This window comes from Numenius arquata, chromosome W (genome assembly GCF_964106895.1).
Source record: "Numenius arquata chromosome W, bNumArq3.hap1.1, whole genome shotgun sequence".
Classification (NCBI taxonomy): domain Eukaryota; kingdom Metazoa; phylum Chordata; class Aves; order Charadriiformes; family Scolopacidae; genus Numenius; species Numenius arquata.
In genome coordinates this window covers 7,143,861-7,168,808 of record NC_133615.1, presented here as the reverse complement: position 1 = coordinate 7,168,808, position 24,948 = coordinate 7,143,861, and the positions used below count along the sequence as shown (strand labels likewise).

General features: G+C 44.4%; 2 protein-coding genes across 2 annotated transcripts in view; both read left to right on the top strand.

Moving 5' to 3' along the window:
- The window catches only part of LOC141476557 (growth hormone receptor-like), a 103,573-nt gene that overhangs the window by 35,462 nt on the left and 43,163 nt on the right, over positions 1-24,948 (top strand). The window lies entirely within an intron of this gene.
- LOC141476720 (endogenous retroviral envelope protein HEMO-like) lies at positions 7,557-8,381 on the top strand. Its single transcript, XM_074165526.1, is given in 1 exon segment — positions 7,557-8,381. A coding segment is annotated over 1 exon segment (825 nt).

Genomic DNA, 24,948 nt, shown 5'->3' with positions numbered 1-24,948 from the left:
TGGTGCTAAATGACTACATGTTGAAGGGCTTTATTAAGTTGCCTTTCTGTAAGGTTTGGTGCATCCTCCCTTACAGCATCCTTTCTTCTTTTTTTATTTTTTATTAGAAAAAGGAATTACTTCATCCATGGACTAAACAGGGGATATAGGTTAGACTGTCCCATGCTTGGCTGTGCTCCCAGAGTGGTGCTTATATAGTAACTTGTAAGCAAGCCTGAGAGGGTGTCATTTACAGACAAGAGATGGGGTAGAGTTCAAAAGAAGAGGACAGGCCTTTACACCTTTCTAAACTGTGAATTTAATGCTATTCTTGTCATATTCTTCTTTCTGAGCTCTCCATATATACATTATACATAACTCATCAGTAAAATGGAATATCAGTTATTGTCACAGAGCTATGAACTGACATGAGTTTACCCTGTATTTTTGACTAATGATAAGGGGAACTAACACTCAAGGGTTAATAGTAGAGCCATTGCTTGGCTTAAGCTATATATCTATAGCCTTAAGCCATTGCATAAGGTGTTTTAGGCAAAGAAAGGATGTGTTGAAACAATAAAGTGGTCACATCTGGCCTCCCTGGGAGATAAGGGAACAATTGGTATTCAAAGAAGGAACCCAGTTGTCTTGAGAGAGCGATCATCTGGCTGAAACCAGTCCTGTGGCCTGGAGCAGCACATTAACATTAAAGGTGAAAGGTGCACAGCGAGGAAGACATACAGCCTTCATCCCCGAGACCCCGGCCCACGACCACCAGGAGGCACTGTGTGTGCACAGCTGGGAGGAGTTAAAGGCAGAGACCATGGAAATGATTTCTCGGAACTCATTGTAATAAAGACCGCCTTTTCGGGGAAAGGTTATGGATATGTATAGGCGGTATGTTTTACAAAGGGGCCAGTAAGTCGTAGGGGACGCCCACGCTTGGCCGGGGCCACCGGTAAACTGCGCAGAGACGTCTGGCGTACAGCATAGTCCCCGTATGGGAGGGGGGTACCCTGCATGGAAATAGGGGATTTGCTGACCGATAGAGCAGCCGCTAGCAATCTTGGGAGCAGATCGAGCAAATCCGAGGTCACTGCTTCATCCCGGTATCAGGAGCCAGGACGGACCTGCTAATGACTGTATAAGAAGCAGGAGAATGGTAAGCGGGACTCTCAAAGTTGTGATATGATTACTTGGATAATATTTGCAGCTGCTGGAGGGATACTAACTGGAGTAATGATTGTATGTTTTATTTGTAAATGCCCGGGTATTTTATGTTAAGAGCATTTGTGTGTGGATGCGTGTGTTTGAGACACAGCGCTGCTGTGAAGCGAGTGGGAGTCCCGATTTGCGGTTCCGTGACTCCGTGAGGAACACGGCCAGAGATGGACAAAGCGCCTGAAACGTTTGTAAGATTTGTAAATGTCTTGATATATGTAAGTTGGGCTGCTGTGGTGTTTAGTCCATCTCCTAAGTATCGGGGGTCTGGCTGATCATCAAAGTGGCCGGACAGGGAGAGTCACTCCTTCGGTGGTTTGGCTCGAACCTTGGGAATATTTAAACGAAGGAGGGGACTGGATAAGGAGGGGAGAGGGACGAATTTATTTAGGAGGAGTGTATTTAACACCTGCCGGACAGACAGTGGCCCTAGACTGGGAACAACCTGTCCCAGATACCTTTCTAAACCCCCATATTGACGGACATGTGGGGGTGATCCCTTGTTTTGTGTGTGGGCTTACTAACAATTTACATGAAAATTGGCATTCGGCTTGGGTCCTGTTGAAATGTAAATCTTGTCAGAAAAATTGGTATTGTTTATCTAGGAGGCGGAGAGCTGAGTGTCCCAAATGCTCTCCCCTAATCCCACGGTTTTATGATTGGGAAAGGGCCCATCAAGAGTCCGAAATAGTAAAGCTTATATGTGGGAAGAAAACTTTAATCCCAGAAGATTGGGACGTTTGGGAAGAAGATTGGGAGAAGACTGTAAGGACCTGTGAGGAAAGGTTCACGTGGAAATTAAAACGAAGCACAATAGCTAACAAGAAACAATCTGGAGAGATGGGTAACACTCAGAATAAGGGTATTTTAAAGAAAAGCCCCCTTGGCTGTATATTGACACACTGGAGGGACATTGTTGGAACCGGGGGTACAGAGAATAAGAAGACTCTCATTAAATATTGCAATCAGTGGTGGCCGATTTATAAGCTGGAAGATGGAGCTAAGTGGCCGCTTTATGGGTCAATCGATTATAACACCATCCTGCAATTAATGTTGTTTTTAAGGAGGGAAGGAAAATGGGATGAAGTGTCATATGCAGATATGTTTTTCACGCTCCGAAATCACCTGGAGTGGCAAAGGGACTGTGGAATGGTGCCGCCACAGGACCCTATGGTACTCGCCCTCGAGCGGGAAAATAACAAAGAACTTAAAGGTAAACTGAGGCGGCGTTGCTCGGCATGCAGTATTGGACAAAGGTGCACTAGAGTAAATAAAATCCACCGGGCATCAGAACAAGATCTAACTGATTTGCTTAAGCCTCCCCCTCGATCACAGGAACAGGATGTGGACTCGGACGGAACCTCCACTCCCCCGGACAGCCCTGTATCCTCCCGTACTAGAAAAAAGTCTCCCCTAACAGTCTTACAGGCACCTCTCCGAGAGGCAGTAGGGCCAGATGGCGGGATGATGCTAATCAAGGTACCTTTTTCCACCACCGATTTAGAGGCATGGAAAAGGGTTGCCAAGGATTATAGGAATGATCCGGTAAGTATAACCAAACATTTTCAATTTATTGTAAAACAACACAACCCCGACTGGAATGATATACAGTTATTATTAGAATATATGACTGAGACGGAAAAACAATTAATTTTAAAAACTGCAGGGGATTTGGCTGAGGATCATTATAAAACTACAGGAGGAGATGTTAAAGAATACCTCCCCCTTCAAGATCCAAAATGGGATGCAAACAGGTCTGCAGATATAGAAAAATTGCAGGCATACCAGGGGTGGATTTCAAAAGGAATGGAGAGGGCCATTCCCAAAACCATAAATTGGTCAGCATTATATGCAATTAGACAAGGTCCTTCCGAGTCACCATCCGAATTCTTGGATCGACTAAGGGACGTAATGCACCGTAACACACTGCTGGATCCTGGGTCAGAGGTAGGAATACAACAACTAGTTTCTTTATTCTTAGGTCAGTCTACAGGAGATATTAGGCGCAAGCTCCAAAAGCTGCATCCCACAGAAGGAAGGAACCTAGAAGTATTGCTGGATGAAGCATGGAGAGTGTTCAGTAATAGAGAGGAAGATTACAAATGGGGACAAAGAAGGGTGGTGGCGGTCGTCAGGGAGGAGGAAGAAAGAAAACCCAGAGGAGGACCGCCTCGACTAGACAAGGATCAACGTGCGTTATGCAGAAGATTTGGTCACTGGAAAGATGAGTGTCTGGAAAAGCGGAAAAATAAGGAGAAGGGACGAAACAATCAGAAAGGAAGAATAGTGGCCCATTTGAAGGAAGACTGACGGGGACCTGGGGAATCCACCCTAGCAGATCCACTGGTTATAATGAAGCTAGGGAAGGAGCAAAAGGAGGTGGAATTTCTGGTTGATACAGGGACAACGTATTCGGTTTTAAACCAAGCTCTGATGCCCCTGGGAAATGACTATATCATGGCAAAAGGGGCAACTGGCCAAAGTGAAAAGGCATATTTTTGTGAACCTCTGAGATATAAATTGGGAAAACAATGGGGTGTCCACAGATTCCTGTATGTGCCCAACTCCCCGAAAGCACTTTTGGGGAGAGATTTGTTGGAACAATTGGGTGCAATAATTAAATTTAAAAAGGGAGAGATTACTCTGGAGGTAAATGACCAGCAGTATATCCAAATAATGAGTTTATCCCTAGCTAGTGTTCCCACAGAAGGAAAAATCAGTGAAGAAATCACGAACCAGGTATACCCCGGGGTATGGGCCACCGATGTGCCCAGGAAAGCAAAAAATGCTCCACCTGTTGAGGTCAGACTCAAGGAAGGACAACAGCCGGTAAGAATCAAACAGTATCCCCTGAAGAAGGAGGACAGGGAGGGAATTCGGCCAGTAATAGAAAAATTTTTACAACTGGGGTTACTAAAGGAATGTGAATCCGATTTTAACACTCCAATATTACCTGTCCGTAAACTTGACGGGTCATACCGGGTGGTCCAGGACCTCCAGGCTATAAATAAGATAACTGAAGACCTCTATCCGGTAGTGGCGAATCCATACACCTTGCTGACTGTATTGACACCCGAACTAACCTGGTTTACTGTTTTAGACCTGAAGGATGCCTTCTTTTGCCTCCCTCTCCATAAAGCCAGCCAGAAAATATTTGCATTTGAATGGGAAAATCCCAAAAGCAGGCGTAAAACTCAGCTTACTTGGACGGTGTTACCACAAGGGTTCAAAACCAGCCCTACTATATTTGGTAACCAACTCGCAAAAGATCTTGAGTCCTGGGAAGCCCCGCCTGAGGAGGGGAAACTGTTACAATATGTGGACGATATCCTGATTGCCACCAAGACAAAGGACGCTTGTATGGCCTGGACGGTGAGTCTGCTAAACTTTTTGTGGCTCCAGGGATACCGGGTATCCAAGAAGAAGGCCCAAGTAACGCAGCGTAAGGTGATTTATCTGGGCTATGAGATCAGTGCTGGACAAAGGACTTTGGGACAGGCCAGAAAAGAGACAATATGCCAAACTCCGAGACCGCAAACAGTGAAAGAGTTACGAACTTTCCCGGGAATGACTGGGTGGTGCCGACTATGGATCTATAACTATGGACTGCTTGTTAAACCCCTGTACGCACTAACAACCACTGAACAGAAACACCTTGATTGGAACAAAGAGACCATACAGGCCTTTGAGTTGCTAAAAAAGGCCCTGATGTCAGCCCCAGCCTTAGGACTCCCAGATGTGAGAAAGCCGTTTTTTCTTTTTTCCCACGAGAAGCAGGGGATTGCCCTAGGAATACTAGCACAAGATCTGGGCCCGTATCGACGAGCAGTTGCCTACTTTTCCAAACAATTGGACGCAACTGCAAAGGGTTGGCCTGGATGCTTGCGAGTGGTCGTGGCCGTAGTACTGAACATCCAGGAAGCCCGAAAATTCACCCTGGGCCAGAAAATGACTGTGTTGGTGTCCCATACAGTATTAGAAGTGAAAGGCGGACACTGGCTCTCCCCACAAAGATCCTTGAGATATCAGGCTATAATGGTAGAACAAGATGATGTGGAGATTGTCGTCACTAACATTGTCAATCCAGCCTCTTTCCTCAGTGGAAACACAGGAGAACCAGTGCATCACGACTGTCTGGAGGCCATCGAAGCAACATATTCGAGCCGCTTGGACCTGAGAGACAGTCCTATGGAAAACACAGAAAACTGGTTCACGGATGGAAGCAGCTATGTCCTCAGCGGTAAAAGGCATGCCGGATATGCCATTACCACCAGTCGGGAAGTAATAGAGTCAGGGCCTTTGCCCATGAATACCTCGGCACAGAAGGCAGAAATAATTGCTCTGACCTGCGCCTTGGAATTGGCCCAAGGCAAAGCTGTGAATATCTATACAGACTCGAAATACGCCTTTGGAGTCATACATGCGCATAGAGCAATCTGGAAGGAGAGAGGATTATTGAACTCACAGGGCAAAAACATCAAGCATGCAGAGGAGATCCTGAAACTGCTGGAGGCAGTCCAACTCCCTGAGAAAGTGGCGATCATGCACATTAAGGCACACCAGAAAGTAAACTTGGAGTTGGAAAGAGGAAATGAGCTGGCGGACAGAGAGGCAAAACAGGTAGCCAAAGCAAAGGTAAAAGCAGAAGGGGCTTTGATCCCTGACAGGCAAATTTCCCTAGAAGGTAAGCCAGAATATACCAAGGAAGATCAGAAGCTTATCACAGATCTAGGAGGATCATATAATGAGGAGGGATGGGCTCTCACCCCACAAGGGAAACTAATCATTCCCTCTTATCTAGTATGGTCTCTGATAAGGGAAGAACATAGAAAGAGGCATTGGGGGGCAGAGGCACTATATAAACAACTAATTAGGGAAATTGTAGCTAGAAATTTATACACCACTGTGAGACAAGTGACTCAGCAGTGCGATCTTTGCCTCCAGACTAATCCCCAAAATACCCCCAAACCAGAAATGGGCCAAATTGGGAAGGGCAACAGGCCTGGGCAACAATGGCAGATTGATTTTTCAGAACTCCCAAGAAAAGGGGGGTATCGATATTTATTAATATTAACTGATACCTTTTCAGGTTGGCCAGAGGCATTCCCTACCAGGACAGCCAAGGTTCGGGAGGTAGCTAGAACATTAATACAGGAAATAATATCATGTTTTGGGGTTCCAGCAACCATATCCTCTGATAGAGGATCGCATTTCATCTCAAAAATAGTACAAAAAATTAGCCGCCATTTGGGTATAGATTGGCAGCTTCATACCCCATATCGCCCTCAGTCGAGTGGCCAAGTAGAAAAAATGAACCACCTAATCAAACAGCAGATTGTGAAATTGGGGCAGGAAACGAACTTGGCCTGGCCTCAGTCCCTTCGCTTGGCTCTCCTGCGCATACGAACTAGACCAAGAGTGAAGGAAGGACCGAGTCCTTTTGAAATCTTGTATGGACGACCCTATGGAATACAGCAAGGAATGTCCACACAAGCTGGGGATGAAATCATGACTTCCTACATGGTGGCATTAGGCAGACAACTCAGCAAAATTGAGAAACATGTGGTTGGGACTCGAAGTAGGGGTTTGGATGGGCCTGTACATAACATACAACCTGGAGACTATGTATATGTAAAGTCTCTTACAGAAAAGACTTTGGAGCCACAGTGGGAAAGACCATTCCAGGTACTACTCACCTCCTTCACAGCAATCAAAATCAAGGAGCAGAGCGCCTGGATCCACCACACCAGAGTGAAAAAGGCACATAAATCTCCATGGAAGGTCACGCAAGCCCAACCGGGAAAACTATTTTCTCATGGACATAGTCATTATGTTGTGGGGAACTGTGGAAATATATACAGATGACTAAATCTGTAGCAGATAGTCTGAACCTCTCCAATTGCTGGGTATGCACAGCCCTTCCCAAGGGAAATTTAGAACTCCCCCTCCTTGGAATACCAGTCTCTTAAGCAAATTGGAGCTGGCCTTATGACAATCTAAATAATTCCACTTTACCTACAGGGGAAAACCTCCTATGGAATATAGAAGGTGGCTGTGCCCCAGGTCAATACCAATCCCGTCTCCCTACTGGTGAGACTCTTTGCTGGGGCTTCCAGACTCCAATACCCCCAAAGGGCCACGAAGTCCCAAAATACACATGTGGGAATAATAGTGTCCACCCACTCAAATTCGATCTGCAGATATTGGAAAAGCCAATATTCATAAAGAGACATAATAACACTGCCCCAAAGGTTGGAGTTTTTAATCTCAATCTAACAGCAGATCTTAATGGGACTATATGTGAAAGAGGGAAGGCTATCAATGACAACCGTGGCGGGTGTCCGCAAGCAATAACAATGGAATTATGGCTCAATTATTCCTATAGTTGTATTTCCGACGGACTCTGGTGGCTATGTGGAGATGGGCGTGCTAGGAAATCTTTACCTAACTACTGGGATGGGGTCTGCACGCTGGGGTACGTGGTTCCCCAAAATAAAGTATATAATCACTCGCACCCTCCTCCAGGGATTATGCGGGCACACTAGCGGAAAGTACGCGGAATCCCGAATAATCCTCTCGCGGAGAGGCCATCAGCTTTCCATAGTTTTGTGAGATGGCTTTTTCCCCAGTTAGGAGTAAGTGAATTAGAAAAGGCTATAGTGAACATCTCAGCCACCATGGAGAAAATTGAGAATCTTACTGTGGATGCTATCCAGGGACTACAAACTGAAGTATCTTCCCTTGGTAAGGTAGTTTTGCAAAATCATATGGCCCTAGATTTGATTACGGCAAAGGAGGGAGGAGTTTGCTTAATAATAAACCAGAGTTGCTGCTCATATATAAATCAAGAGAAAAGAGTTGAAACGGACATTGCTCGAATTTGGCAACAGTCAAGGGTACTACACCAAGTATCTCAAGATGATACTTCACTTGGTTTTTCTGATCTTTGGAAAAAATTAACCTTGTGGCTGCCTGACTTTGCTTGGTTTAGGCAGTTGTTTGTATTATTAATTACAATGATAGTCTTAGGGACTGCGATTTGCACTTTACTTAGATGCTTTATGTGTTGTGCAAAAGGAACCGCAAGTGATTACGAACTTTGGAAGAAGCATCGGCTTCGACAAAAAGTCGAGTCAGGAAAATATTTTAAGAAATGCTTAGAGAAAGAAAACATGCTGTAGGAATAAGTAAAAGAATTTACTAATCTCTTAGAAAAGGGGGGATTGATAAGGGGAACTAACACTCAAGGGTTAATAGTAGAGCCATTGCTTGGCTTAAGCTATATATCTATAGCCTTAAGCCATTGCATAAGGTGTTTTAGGCAAAGAAAGGATGTGTTGAAACAATAAAGTGGTCACATCTGGCCTCCCTGGGAGATAAGGGAACAATTGGTATTCAAAGAAGGAACCCAGTTGTCTTGAGAGAGCGATCATCTGGCTGAAACCAGTCCTGTGGCCTGGAGCAGCACATTAACATTAAAGGTGAAAGGTGCACAGCGAGGAAGACATACAGCCTTCATCCCCGAGACCCCGGCCCACGACCACCAGGAGGCACTGTGTGTGCACAGCTGGGAGGAGTTAAAGGCAGAGACCATGGAAATGATTTCTCGGAACTCATTGTAATAAAGACCGCCTTTTCGGGGAAAGGTTATGGATATGTATAGGCGCCCCTTGAATATGTAAGGCTTGGTTGTATAAATCCTAAGCTAACTGCCGCGGTGGGCGCGCACGATTGTGGTGGGGCGACCCCCCATGCTGCCCGGCGCCGAATAAACATACCTACTTTACAACCCCACAGGTTGTGGAGTCTGTTTTCCGCACGTCACTAAAAGTAGAAAAGAAACAAAAGTATGTATCATGCTTGTGTTACATAGCAAGCCTTACTAAGATTGAGTATATAACTTATTGACCAGGGGTGACAAGACTAGGCTGACTGATTAAATAAAGTGTAATTTATTTTGTAGTAGAAAAAATATTTTAAAACACATTCGGTTGATACTCGTCTGTCTTCCTTGCAGGCTTCTCTTTTCAAAACAGCTGTAAAACAGTAATAGCTGTGCCAAGGAAGACTAAAATTCCTTTAGCCTTGAATCCTATTTCCTATATCTTAAATGGTTGCCTACCAAATGCATAGTCAAGAGCACAATAGAGCAAGCACTGAATATTCTGCCTTCCTCCAGTGATGGGGGGGTTTGGAGCCAGAGTTGGTGCCTTTATATTTATTAACTTTGAATAGTTTTTACTGTAAAGTTGGGTATTGTCCTCTTGAACATACATATGTATAAAATTTTAGGATCCCAAATGCCATGTAATAAGGACTTTCACAACTCAACAAGTTTTTTGGAGAAATGTTTCCTTTTGTTCCTTTGAACCTTCTACTTACTAGTAGGGTTAACTGCCCCTTTTTTTTGTATTGCAAGGGACAGTTGAATAATCAATCCCAGTTCCTTTTCTGTTCTTTCTTATTTTGTAGATCTCACTACTAAGCTGTCTCTTTTCCAGGTTGGAAAGTCCTAGCTTATTTAATCATGAAATATCTGTTCTTTAGCTTTTTTGTTTGCCTTGTCTGAAATCAGTTTAAGATAGGAAATCATTTTCCTTTCCAATTCCGCTGAAGGGGGAAGAGAGAGATGGGTATGTGTGTCCATGCATGCATACATACACTCCTGCCCTCCTCACCATGATGGTTTCATCCTCAGAGGTTAGCTCCAAGGACTCGCGTAGTGCAACTGGGTGAGGGCAGACTGGAGCACAGAGAGCCCCATCACGCAAATCCACTTCTGCCAAATGTGATGGCAGCTGTTTGGAAGAAGTTTACAGGCTTTCTGCAGTGATAATGGGTAATGGCTCTTTGACTTACCTTCTGCAAGGCAGCATTAGAGATACTCCTTTGTAGTGCTGTTCCTCTAGATGCTTAACAGTTCCTGTATTTCTGAAGCAACTGATACTTTAATCTGCTCCTCAGTTAACATGGTTTGAAAAGGGCTTGGCACTTTTATGAGAAAAAGGATCCTGATTTGAGCTCAAAATATTTGCTGAGTGATTTCTAAAAGAAGAAAACTTGTAAAAACATATTTGATTTATAGTTTGGTGAGACTTACCAGGCACGCTCAGGGGCCAGGTGTAGATTAATCTGTCAGCATTTTGCCACTGTCATAGGAATTTCCAACATGTGCCACCATGTTCTGTGCCTTCAGGATTCAAAAAGGATCACTCCTGGGTTTGGTTTCCCAGCTCAGATAACAGCACAAATGTCTTGCCAACAGACCAAGACCTACACTGACCTACAATAGAATTATATAAGCAGTCACTTTAATAAAAGTAATAGGTCTATCTGTGCCTCATAATAAAATTATGCCCCATGCAAAGGGCCAGTGCAAATTTAGGCATGGTGTGAAGCCCTCGGTATGATGGATAGTGGAATTGGGGCAGATTTCCACAAGATGATGACACGTTCCTAATTGAAAGGCTGTTTTCAAAATGAAGAACACCAAGGTACTTAGCATGAGCAAATTGATTTCTCTAACCTGCTTAGGAATAGCTGAACTGTTTTGGCTGGAGATTTCCATAAAAGACAGGCACCTGATGCTGAGATTCTCAACTCAAATGAATAAATTATAGCAAAGCGTCAAGCAATTGAATACCTGATTTTGTAGTGGGATGTGTAAGGAAGACTTAGTAGATGGCATTGTTAGCTCTGCTACTGATATATATATTTTACATGTTTCTGTCATGTGAACACTCTGTCTACCCACTCCACTCTTACCACTCTTTCTGTTGTCCAACAATTTTTCTCTCTTATGCTAAGATAAGGTCCCAAAAAGCACTAAGGTTTTTGAGTTCTGTTTTACAGTTATAACTGTAGTCTCTTGATTACCATAATTTTCCTTCTTTCTCCTTTAAAATGTGATGATTTAATTTGGATGCTTAGCTCAAGCTTAATCATCTAGAAATGAACTTGGAAATTTTATAAGGTGTACATCAGTATTTCCCATGTTCTTTGGTTCCTGGTTTTGTTGGAACAATTTATACTTTGAAACTCATATTTTTAATGATAATTTGACATTTCTGTTTATTCTTTATTCTTCCTAGTAGAACTAAAAAGCATAGAGAAACAATTTTAAACAACAGTGAAAAAAATATCTTCAGTTTTTCAAATTTCAAACAAAGCAAAGCTGAGTAGTAAGCTTGTATAAAACTTCATGCTATTGTTATTTCCTAAACTGGCTTGCTTATTCCTCTCTTAACATGCGCATGTATCATAATTGTTGGAGCTGGTTATACTGTCAACACAGCAACAGAGACGTTATCCAAAATTTCACGTTCATTTAATCAATATAAATTACTCTCCATAAATCCATGTGCAGCAAGTGCAAACCACGCAAGCTGATTTCTTTTGTCTTTTATGCTCATTCCTGCTGCTGGACTCGCATCACAAGTCATGACAAGGGACTGACTGGATTTCTTCTTGAGCCTTTTACTCCACGCTGTGTGCCCCCGCATCATTTTTAAGCTGTGCAGAGTCACTGGCACTCAGCTTTAGGCATCTCATAAGGAGCAAGGGTGGTTGTTGTTTTTTGGGGTTTTTTTCCTGAAATAAGCGCTTCATTATCAGTGAAAGAATTTGGCTTTTCTGTGCCTGGCTGCTCATTCCCAAACCTTCACTCCTGCCTTGCATGTGCTGGCACAAGTTTTTTTGCAGTCACATGGGAAGTTGGTTTGAGGAACCAGTTTCACTGGAAAATATTCCTTTTTTCCCCCAGTGTTAGCTTCCAGCTGCTTCCTTTCCCCACTCCAGTGTACTGCCTGGTCATACAGGCTCTCAGAGCAGGAAAGAGCAAGTGGCCTGGGAGCCTGCTTCTTCACGTGGCACGGCCAGCTGTGCCTGCTACAGGAGTTGACTGAACTGCAGTCAAAGAGGAGAGATCAATACATCCAGATGGCAGATCAGAACACCTCAGCTCCTTCCTTAAGGGTATCGGTTAAGCTCTTCTAAGTCAGAAGGTGAGAATCCATATCTTAGCACCTGTAAAGCATGCCAAGGAGACCAGGGATAAGAAAAGTGGTAGAGCCCACTCAGAACAAGGAGGGCAACACTAGTGGCATGTGTCCATAGCACTTTGGTAAATGTTTGGTGGGGGGAGTTTTGACAACAGTATGTTGGGATTGTTAAAGAAGAGATGCCAGGCTTGTTTATAGAGATCAGACAAAACAGGCTGCAGCATGGAAAGATTCCCTGCAGTCCCTTATTTTGATATTAGCAGAGAACCCACAAAGAGATTATCCAACTTGTAGCTATTGTATATACCCATTTAATGCAAATATGCTATTTTAGGATTTGATTTAGGTCATTTGATTTACTGTTTAGGGTTCTTAGCTGTATCTTGATATGTGCTGTGCTAGGTCTACATGTAGTAGCTAATCATACATCCTAATACCATATCCTATGCAGGCATAGCAGAAGTTGTTTGCATTTTATTTTTGGAGTAACCATGAGAATATGATGGCTCACGTCATTCACTATAGTGTTGTCTTGGTCACTGGAATAAACAAGGTGACAGAAATGCTGAAGTTTGCTATGAACTCAAAACTTTGCAGAAAATTTTGATGCTGACTTGAGCCTTAAACAGCCCCTGTGCAGTTTGCATATTCCCTCTGGAGATGATCTTTATATATGACAGTGCCGAGTGTTTCAAAGTAGGTGAAAGCAAGAGAGATAACTTCACTAGGCATAACTATTTTCTCCAAAGCATAACAAAAGCACAATTAATAACATGGCTCTTCACAGACTCTCAGCCTTTCTGCCAGCTATGCCTTACTATTCATTTGACTTATACAAGTTAATCGAATTGTTGATCTCTTAGATAAGACAGCGTATGTGCTAACTGAAATATGAGAATAGTTATAAGCCAGATCTAAACAGTTCAGAGGGGACAACCTATACATAAACAGGACTTGCTGAAAGATGGTGACCATTAAAGCTCAGCCCATTTGATGAGAGGTGGATCACTGTTCCTTCTGTATGATACCCTGGGATCAATCAGTACTTTCCTCGTACAGAAACCATGAGAAATAGTGTAGTGTTCCGAGGATTTTCCCTTCTAATTTTCAATTTAAGCAAAAGCTCTACTAGAGAAGGTGAAAAACCCTTATGAGACTGTTCTAGTGTTACTTTTAGCCCAGCTACAAAAGGAGAGTGCTGAAAGCCACAGGAGGGGCCTTGCTCAGAGACTTCCAACTCAGTTTTGCAGGCCATGGGGCAAATAATATAATACTTGCCTTGCTAAAGCCAGCAGGATTGCAAGCTAAAGAAAAATTTGTCTCCAGAGATGCGAATAAGCGTCCAAGCTTGAAGTGCTGAACTCAGCTTTCCGATATCCTGAGGTTAGTCCAGCACTGTGAGCAGCATTCAGCGCTAATTAATGTCTGCCGATGAAGGGCTTTTTTATTAGTGGAAATTGTGTTGTTCTTTTGGTAGATTCTTTACTGACAATGTTTTAAGAGACAAAGCCATGTTTTTCACAGTCCTCAAGGTTCAACATTAGTGATTGATGTAAACCTGTTCAGGATAGTTCTGGTCTCAAAATCAATGATGAAGAGCAAACATCATGGGCTTTTATTGATGAGTTCATTTCTTAGACATGCCAGTAAGTACAAGTAGGTCTGAAATGTTGCAACATGCTCTACAGACTGTTTGCTTTTACCATTTAGTCTTTTTCCTCTGTCGTGAGCTTTTTGAGATCTTCTAATCTTTTGCCTTAGCTTTTGCCTTTCTGTTGTTTCTTGAATGTTAATCTTCCACAGAAAAAATTTTGCTTTTTCTTTTATCCGTTTTCATTAAAAAATAATTCTGTAGCTACTCAGAATAGCAAAGATTGAATCTTCTGAAAGGACCAGTATTTGTTTCAGATTAGGGTTTTTTTGTCTGTTGCTCTCAGCTTGTGTGTGAGCCTAGGCTGGTTCTTAATGCAAACCCCAATTTGTGCAGGTTTTACTGTCTGACTTTTTTGAAAACTGGAATAAATATTACATGTAGCTGTAATACAGAATAATTGGTGTAACATATTTCAGTTGAAAAACCACATGTGTATATTTGTGCATGGACTTTCTATTCAAAGGTAGGTATATGTTGCTGAAATCTTACCTTCTTATCTTCTTATTTAGAAATATTTAGCCAATCTCCTGCTATAGCTTCTGGCCTCTCTCATGATTAGTCAAGCACTCAGTCAAGTGTTCATTTCACCAAGGCAGGCAGTGGGAACCACTGTCCTCCCTCGCACAGTTGCGTGTGCAATGTTGTGTGAGCTGTGAAGCTGTCTCTCACTGTCCAGACTTGGAAATGACCTTGAATCTTGGCACCAAGCAGTGATTTCTCACTGGCTTGGAAACATCTCCTAATCTTGTTCTGCTTCTTTGTTTGGTGTGAGATGACAGTAACTACTGCAAAAAGCTGCTGCAGGGTGTCCCATACCTCTACAGCAGAGACCATGGGGCAGGTGGTATCCGTCCAAAGGAGGAGGGGAACAGGGAGACTCCCCAGCCTGTGTCAGAAATCAAACATGCTTCTAGTGCAGGGCTGTGCAGCACCGACCTGCAGTCCGGCAAAAGTAAACCTCTGGTTGTAAATAAAGCTCTTTGGTATACAAAGAATCACAACATTTAGGTTCATTTTGAGTATCTGTTTAGCAGTTGCTTTCTATAGCATGCATTAAAAAGCAGCAGCTTTCAAGTATAGGTGTCATTAGGATTTATAGTTCGTGGCTTCAGTTTTTTGTCTTCTTTCTGGGTGCCTTTTTTTTCCTTTTTTCTTTTTTCTCTGCCTATTTCTGCCTACTTATTCTGAGCTGCTTGTAGCTCAATGTAACTAACATATGAAGTAACTGTATATACAAGAATATTTAAAGGTTAAATGAGGGGTTCAGCACTATAAATCTCAAGGTAAAGATTCTGCCTGTCTCTGACAAATTCTGTTGTAACACAGGCCATAATGTATAATTCACCTTTCCAAAGTTGCACTGGCTCTGGAGGGCCATCAAGATTCAGCATTTGCTTAAATAAACTGAGACAGTATGATTTAGTGTATAATTAAGAATTAGATCTAAGTGAAGTTCACTCTTATTGTAACAAAAGCAACTGTCTGTACGGCAAAAGAATGGGAATAATTAAGAAGACTGAACCCAATTAGAATTGAAATCAAGAAACATATGCTAGATTAGTTATCATAAATGTTAGTTTTTCTCCCTTTAGATATTACTTTATCATTAAAATCTCATCAAACAAGTAATTTGTCTTTTATTTCAGCAGATTTTGTTTTATTTAAGTATATTACTGACCCTGAGCCAAAGCTGGTTTTCATTTTCTTTCACACTGCACATTAGCTGCTTTAAATCAGGTGTTTGCATTTACTTTTTGCCCTAATGTTTTCTAATTCTAGTCTTACCATTCAGTCTCTCTGTTTTCTTAAATTATATCAATATATCCTTAGACATTTCTTAATTTACATGACTAATAAAAATACTATCCATAACATTTCAAATTTAAGAGAGCTGTAAGAGAGTGTATTTTATACCAAAAAAAAAAAAAATCACAACTACCAAAATCCCACAAACTGTTTCTATATATTATTGCTGAGACTGTCTCGGACTTCTGTGAGCAATAGAAAAATTTACAGTTGATATGTGTCCATAGCAATTAGGATCTGACAGATGTACCATGGAAAACTCCAAATTTAGTATGATGATGAAAACCTGGATTTCAAAAATACAGGAGTTTTTAAATTTACAAGTAAGCCTACTGTTCTAGAAACAATGGGATTTTATATACACAGTATGTCTGAAGAGATTGTTAATGTATCTGTGCTATAAGTATGCAGAAATTAAATAAACAGACTGATAGTGTTCTAAGATTGTCCATTTTGTTATCGTAAAACCACTTAAATGTAATAAAAAAAAAACAAAGCAAAGATCCTTCAGAAATGGTATGATAAAAATGAATATACTCTTATTGTAGGTTACTAAAAATCTGCCCTTTAAAATTTTGGAAAATATTGCTATCAAAGTCTTGCTGTTGAAAAAGAAGATAACATCATTCTTTATTGAGGTCCACTGCATTTAGAGCTACTAATGCAAAAGGCCTATGGCTATGTGGCATCATGATAACATCTATGAGACTTCCTTAAAGACACATTCTGGGGCAACTTCTTAGATAAATTTATAGAATCATAGAATGGTTTGGGTTGGAAGGGACCTTTGGTAAAGGGGATTCTTTGGTAAAGAATTTCGTCCTAATATCTAATCGAAATCTACCCTTTTTCCATTTAAAACTGTTACCCCTCATCCTATTACTACACTCCCTGATAAAGAGTCCCTCCCCACCTTCCCTTTAAGTACTGGAAGGCTGCTATATGGTCTCCCTCGAGCCTTCTTTTCTCCAGGCTGAATAACCCCAGTTCTCTTAGCCTGTCTTCATAGGAGAGGTGTTCCAGCCCTCTGATCATTTTTGTGGCCCTCCTCTGGACCTACTTGAGCAAGTCCATGTCTTTCCTGTGCTCAGTGCCCCAAAGCTGGACGCAGTACTCCAGGTGGGGTCTCACCAGAGTGGAGTAGAGGGGCAGAACCACCTCCCTCGACCTGCTGGCCATGCTTCTTGTTATGCAGCCCAGGATAAGATCGGCCTTCTGGGCTGTGAGCATACATTGTCAGTTCATGTCCAGCTTTTCATCCACCAGTACCCCAAAGTCCTTCTCCTCAGGGCTGCTCTCAATCCCTTCATCCCTCAGCCTGTATTGATACCAGGGGTTGCCCTGACCCAGGTGCAGGACCCTGCACTTGGCCTTGTTGTGTCTCATGAGGTTCTGCTGTGGTTTGGGCTGGACTGGCCACTGAAACAAAGGACAGATGCTCTCTGACCTCTCTCCTTTAAGAGGAGAGGAGAGAGAATGAGAGGAAGAGAGAACTATGAGTTGAAAAAGAAACTAAACTACTTCAATGAAATATTAATAGTAAAATAATAAGAAAAGATAATATTTATAAGAAAATAATGAAATAGATACAATATATATAAAACCGTATCAAGCTCCCAGGATGATAATCATGTCACTGGCAGGCACTGGGAAAGTCCCAGATGGGACTCAGCAATGGATGGGAGGTGAACTTGGGAGCTGAACTCGGGAAATGGATTCAGGAACGCACAGATCGCAGATGAACAGACAGAATCCTCCTTGGATGCTGGCCATTGAAGAAAGAGGGCTGACACCTTTGATCTCTCATCTTTTATACTGAGCATGATGCAGATGCAATGGAATACCCTGTTGGTCAGTCTGAGGTCACCTGTCCTGTCCGCTCCTCCCCACAGGTGCAACCCTCTACGCTTTTGTGGTGGTGCACCTCCCCCCCACCTTCAGGTCACTTGGTACTTGACGTGATCTCCCTCCCAGCCTGGGCCGCAGAACAACACAGTGGACCAGAATGTAACATAATCACAGAATCACAGAAAGATAGGGGTTGGAAGGGACCTCTGGAGATCATCAAGTCCAACCCCCCTGCCAAAGCAGGTCCACCTAGAGCAGGCTGCACAGGAATGTGTCCAGCTGGGTTTTGAATGTCTCCAGAGACAGAGACTCCACCACCTCTCTGGGCAGCCTGTTCCAGTGTTCTGCCACCCTCAAAGTAAAGAAGTTCCTCCTCATGTTTAGATGGAACTTTCTATGTTCAAGTTTGTGCCTGTTACCTCTTGTCCTGTCACTGGGTACCACTGAAAAAAGACTGAAAAACCCACACTTCCTAAGCTTGCCTATGAGGATGCTGTGGGAGACTGTGTCAAAAGCCTTGCTGAAGTCAAGGTAGACAACATCCACCACCCTCCCCTCATCTATCCATCCAGTCATGCCATCATAGAAGGCTATCATCAGGTTAGTCAGACATGATTTCCCCTTGGTGAATCCTTGTTGACTACTTCTGATAGCTTTCTTTTCCTCCATATGCTTTGAGATGACACCCAGAACGAGTCGTTCCATCATCTTTCCAGGGATGGAGGTGAGGCTGACTGGCCTGTAGTTTCCCGGGTCCTCCTTCTTGCCCTTTTTGAAGACTGGGATGACATTGGCTTTCCTCCAGTCCTCAGGCACCTCGCCTGTTCTCCAGGACCTTTCAAAGATGATGGAGAGTGGCCCAGCAATGACTTCTGCCAGCTCCCTCAGCACTCGTGAGTGCATCCCATCAGGACCCATGGACTTGCAGATATCCAGTTTACTGAACTGTTCTCTAACTTGATCTTCCTCAACCAAGGGGAAGTCTTCCTTCGTCCAGACTTTCTCTGTTACCTCCAAGGTCTGGGACTCCTGAGGGCTGGCCTGAGCAGTAAAGACTGAAGCAAAGGCGGCATTCACCTTCTCTGTGTCGTCTGTCACCATTGCACCTGTCTCATTCAACAGTGGGCCCACATTTTCTCTAGTTTGCCTTTTACCTCCAATATAGTTGAAAAAACCCTTCCTGTTGACCTTGACATCCCTTGCCACGTTTAATTCCAAGGAGGCCTTGGCTTTCCTTGTTTCATCCCTGCATACTCTAACAGCATTCTTGCAATCTTCCCAAGTGGTCAGTCCCTTCTTCCACACACTGTAAACTTCCTTCTTCCACTTGAGTTTTTTCAGAAGCTCCCTGCTCAACCACACAGGTCTCCTGCTTCCCTTGCCTGATTTTTTGCTCTTAGGGATGCACTAGTCCTTAGCTTGGAGAAAGTGGTATTTGAATATCATCCAGCTCTCTTGAGCCCCCCTACCTTCCATCCCCCTTCGAATCTAATTTAAAGCTCTCTCAATGAGACCTGATAACTCTTGTCCTAGAACCCTTTTCCCCCGTGAGATAAGCTATTCCCATCTGTTACCAGCAGGCCTGGTGTCTTGTGTCTTGGTCTAATATGAAAGAAAGAAAAGGTGGAGAGCAACAGACCAAGAACACGATAGTGTGCCTAGTCCCCGTGGCTCTTACTGCTTGGAGATAATAACTATAATCGATCACTCCTGACACCATATGAATCATGGCCACTGAGGGAGGGATACTAGGACCCCAAGATCTAGCAAGCTCTGGGCTTGCATAACTATCATCCGAGTTGGGCCGGAATGGAAAAGTACCTGACGAAAGTCAATTGTCTCGGATCCTATAAGTAGCGATTCTAGTAAAGACCCTTTGAGCTCTTCTGGATCGCAGCAGGCTGTGGCCAGTTACTCCCCTGAGTTGAGATACCTTCTCAGGCTGACACCTCGAGGCCAGGGCAAGAGAAGACCCTTCTCAAGCCTCAACTACTGCCCGTTGTGGAATGCCGATGCATCGTGAGTATTTACCCTAAATCTGAGAAAGGGAAATTTCAACTATAGACTAGCCTCTCTCTCTCTCATCCACCTCTCCACCTGTATGTTGTGAGATACACATTAGCTTTATGGATGTGGATGCTCTTCTGTCCATCCGTTAACGGGTAGGACCTAAAAGGGGCACCTTTCGGCTCGCTAGCATTACCTGCTATTAAGAAATTCCCAATCGGAGACCTGTATGCATGTGTGTGTATGTGTGCGCGCTTATATGCTTTGCTTCTATATATATAAGCATTAATCTGTGAATTGTACCTTTGCTCATATGTATATTTATTGATTCGGGATACTAGAAGGTAAGTTAGTGTGAATCTTGCCATCTTCGAGGCCTTATCTCTGCTAGAAGCCAACACTGAAAAATATGCCATTAGTTTCAGAGAGTTCAGTTCAGTTAGTTAGAAGAAGCTTAGCTGAAAAATAATATTACTAAAAAGAAAATTCCTTCTGTTTTACCTCAAACCAGGACAGGTTCATATGGGTCCACTTCTCAAGCTTTTCCTCCCAGGTCTGTCTGGATGGCATCCTGTCCCTCAGGACACCTCAGCCCGGTGTCGTCTGCAAACTTGCTGAGGGTGCACTTGATCCCACTATCCATGTCGCCATGTCATTGATGAAGATATTAAATAGTATTGGTCCCAATACAGACCCCTGCGGGACACCACTCATCACCGATTTCCATCCGGACATCAAGCCGTTGACCACTACCCTCTGAATGCGACCATCCAACCAATTCCTCATCCATCCAACAGTCATCAAACCCACCCAACATCAAATTCACCTCTCCAGTTTAGAGAGAAGGATGTTGTTAGGGACCATTTCAAAGGCCTTACAGAAGTCCAGATAGATGACATCCGTAGCTCTTCCTTTGTCCACTGATGTAGTCACTCCATCATAGAAGGCCACTAGGTTGGTCAGGCAAGACTTGCCCTTGGTGAAGTCATGCTGGCTGTTTCAAATCACCTCCCTGTCCTCCATGTGCCTTAGCATTGCTTCTAGGAGGATCTGTTCCATGATCTTCCCAGGCACAGAGGCGAGGCTGACAGGTCAGTAGTTCCCAGGGTCCTCTTTTCTACCCTTTTAAAAAATGAGTGCAACATTACCATTTTTCCAGTCACCAGGGACTTCACTTGACTGCCATGACTTTTCAAGGATCGTGGAGAGTGGCTTGGCAACTACATCAGCCAATTCCCTCAGGACTCTGGGATGCATCTCGTCAGGTCCCATAGACTTCTGTGTGTTCAGGATCCTCAGGTGGTCTTGAACCTGATCTTCTCTTACAGTGGGAGGGGTGGGGAGAGAGGTTGCCAGTGAGTACTGAGGCAAAAATGTTGTTGAGTACCTCAGCCTTCTCCTCATCTCTTATTACCAGTTTGTCAGTCGTGTTCATCAGCAGGGGTACACTTTCTTTGACCTTCCTTTTCTGGTTGACATACCTGTAGAAGCTCTTCTTATTATTCTTTGGGTCCCTTGCCAAGTTCAGCTCCAGCCATGCCTTGGCCTTCCTGACCCCATCCCTACACAACTAAGCAGCGTCCCTACACTCTTCCCAGGATACCTGTCCCTGCTTCCTCTGCCTGTGCATTTCTTTCTTTCCCTTTAGTTTGACCAGCAGGTCTTGACTCAGCCATGCTGGTCTCTTGCCTTTCTTTCCTGATTTCTTACACCTGGGGATCAAGAGCTCTTGTGCTCTATGGAAAGTGTCCTTGAAGTTCTGCCAGCTTCATTCTGCTCCCTTGTCCCTGAGGGCAGTTTCCTAGGGGGTCCTATTGACTAACTCCTTGAAGAGCTGGAAGTTTGCTTTCCTAAAATGCAGGGTCCTGACTTTACTCTTCACCTGTCCCATATCCCTCAGGACTGCAAGCTCCACCAGTGCATGATCACTGCAGCCCAGACTGCCTCCAGTCTTGACATCGCCAATTAGCTCACTTGTGTTGGTGACCATCAGGCCCAGTATTGTATCCCCTCTGGGTAGGGCTGTCTATTACCTGGCTTAAGAAGTTATCCTCAATGCGTTCCAGGAGTCTCCTGGATTGCCTACAGCTCGCTGTGCTACTTTTCCAGCAGATTTTGTCAATATTATCACAGAATCACGGAATTGTCAGAGTTGGAAGGGACCTCTAGAGATCATCTAGTCCAACTCCCCTGCTAAAGCAGGATTTCCTATAGCACATTACTCAGGACTGCATCAAGGCGGGTCTTGAAAATCTCCAGAGAAGGGGACTCCACAACCTCCCTGGGCAGCCTGTTCCAGGGCTCTGTCACCCTCACCGGAAAGAAGTTTTTCTGCATATTTGAATGGAACTTCCTATATTCCAACTTGTGCCCGTTACCCCTCGTCCTGTCACTGGCAACCACTGAAAAGAGTCCGGCTCCATCCTCCTTCAACCCACCCTTTAGATACTTGTAAGCATTAATAAGGTCTCCCCTCAGCCTTCTCTTCTCCAGGCTAAAGAGTCCCAGCTCTCTCAGCCTTTCCTCATAAGGGAGATGCTCCAATCCCTTAATCATCTTTGTTTCACAGAACCAAAGAATCTTCTTGGTTGGAAGGGACCTTTGAGATCATCAAGTCCAACCAACAAAAAAAAGAAAAAAAAACACACAACACCAAAACCAAACCAAAACAAACGCCCACAACCACACACCACACCTAACTACAAACAGACGCAAACCCTGAAGTGCCATGTCTACACATTTCTTAAATACCTCCAGGGATGGCGACTCCACCACCTCCCTGGGCAGGCTGTTCCAGTGCCTGACCACTCTCTCAGTCAAGTAATTCTTCCTAATACCTAATCTAAACCTCCCCTGCCGCAACTTTAGACCATTTCCTCTGGTCCTGTCATTATTCCCTTGGGAGAAGAGGCCAACACGCACCTCTCTACAACCTCCTTTCAGGTAGTTGTAGAGGGCAATGAGGTCTCCCCTCAGCCTCCTCTTCTCCAAACTAAACATGCCCAGTTCCCTCAGCCTCTCCTCATATGACTTGTTCTCTAGACCCCTCACCAGCTTGGTGGCTCTCCTCTGGACACACTCCAGCACTTCAATGTCCTTCCTGCAGTGAGGGGCCCAGAACTGAACACAGCACTCGAGGTGAGGCCTCACCAGCGCCGAGTACAGAGGCACGATCACTTCCCTGGTCCTGCTGGCCACGCTATTCCTGATACAGGCCAGGATGCCCTTGGCCTTCTTGGCCACCTGGGCACACTGCTGGCTCATGTTCAGCCGGCTGTCCACCAACACCCCCAGGTCCTTTTCTGCTGGGCAGCTTTCCAGCCACTCAGCCCCAAGCCTGTAGCGTTGCCTGGGGTTGTTGTGACCGAAATGCAGGACCCGGCACTTGGCCTTATTAAACCTCATCCCATTGGCCTTGGCCCATTGATCCAACCTGTCCAGGTCCCTCTGTAGAGCCTGCCGACCCTCAAGCAGATCAACACTCCCACCTAGTTTGGTGTCATCTGCAAACAAGGTGCATAACATCAGGCCTGAGGCTCCTGAGGCAAAAGGAATCCGGGAATCACAACATCAGGCCTGAGGCTCCTGAGGCAAAAGGAATCCGGGAATCACAGATAAAACACCACAAAGGAAGGCCACCTGAAGATCGACACAAAGGATATGGAGCCATTCCAGCCAGTAAGTCAGCCCCATTGGGCACCCAGCTGAAGTGCCTTTACACAAATGCACGCAGCATGGGGAACAAGCAAGAGGAGTTAGAGACGTACGTACGCCTCCAGGGCTACGATCTTATTGACATTACTAAGATGTGGTGGGATGGCTCGTATGACTGGAGTGTTGGAATGCAGGGTTACAGACTCCAGACGTGGGCTGACGGGGTGGGAGTGTTGCCCTCTATGTCAATGACCAGCTGGAGTGTGTGGAGCTCCACCTGGGGATGGATGAAGACCTGACAGAGAGCTTATGGGTCAGGATTAAAGGGAGAACAGGGGCAAGTGACGTTACAGTAGGGATCTGCTACAGACCACCAGATCAGAGTGACAGGGAGGATGGGGCCCTCTATAGACAGATAGGAGCAGCATTGCACTCGCACACCCTGGTCCTCATGGGGGACTTCAACCACCCTGATATCTGTTGGAAGGACAACACAGCAGGGCACATGAAATCCAGGAAGTTCTTGGAATGCGTTAATGATAACTTTCTTCTTCAAATGATCGAGGAGCCAACAAGGAAAGGAGCCGTGCTGGACCTTGTCCTTACCAACAAGGAGGGACTGGTGGGGGATGTCAAGTTCAAGGGTAGCTTTGGCTGCAGTGACCACAAAATGGTAGAATTCAAGATTCATAGGAAAGCGAGGAGGGTGTGCAGCAAGCTCACTACCCTGGACTTCAGAAGAGCAGACTTTGGTCTCCTGAGAGATCTGATTGGCAGGGTAGTGTGGGAGAAAGAACTGCAGGGGAGAAGGGCCCAAGAAAGCTGGTTGGCATTCAAGGATCGCCTCCTCCAAGCTCAGGAGAGGTGCATCCCAAAAAAGAAGTCAGGCAAAATAGCCAGCAGGCCTGCGTGGATGAACAAGGAACTGCTGGACAAGCTCAAGACCAAAAGGGAAGCCTATAGAGGGTGGAAGCAGGGACGGGTAGAATGGGCAGAATATAAAGAAACTGTCCGAGTGGCCAGGAACCAGGTCAGGCAAGCGAAAGCCCAGGCAGAACTAAATCTAGCCAGGGACATCAAAAACAATAAGAAAAACTTCTACAGATATGTCAGGGACAAAGGCAAGACTAGGGAAGTTGTGCGCCCTCTCCAGAAGGAAATGGGAGACCTGGCCTCCCAGGATATGGATAAGGCTGAGCTACTGAACAATTTTTGCCTCGATCTTCACCGGCAAGGGCTCTAACCACACTGCCCAAGTCACGGAAGGCAAAAACAAGGGCTCTGCGAATGAAGAACTGCCCACAGTAGGAGAAGATCAGGTTCGAGACCTATTAAGGAACCTGAAGGTGCTTAAGTCCATTAAGTCCATGGGACCTGATGAAATCCACCCACGGGTCCTGAGGGAGCTGGCGGACGAAGTTGCTAAGCTGCTTTCCATCATATTTGAGAAATCGTGGCAATCTGGTGAAGTTCCCGCTGACTGGAAAAAGGGGAACATAACCCCGATAGTCAAAAAAGGTAAAAAGGAATACCCGGGTGTCGCGACGGAGGGAAGACAGGGCCACTCAATATGAGTGATCAGCAAGCTTCGTTTATTGATTCACACAGTTGCCTTTTATGTCCTAACATAATTAGCTCATACATATTACAAAAGTTAAGCTCATGATTGGTTAGTTCTTAGAAAGATCAACTCCGCCCTTGGTTCCTTCTTTACAGTTACTTTCATCCTCTTTTCCCATGCCTGAGCAGCTGCAATCTCCCTGTTATCATACAACAATT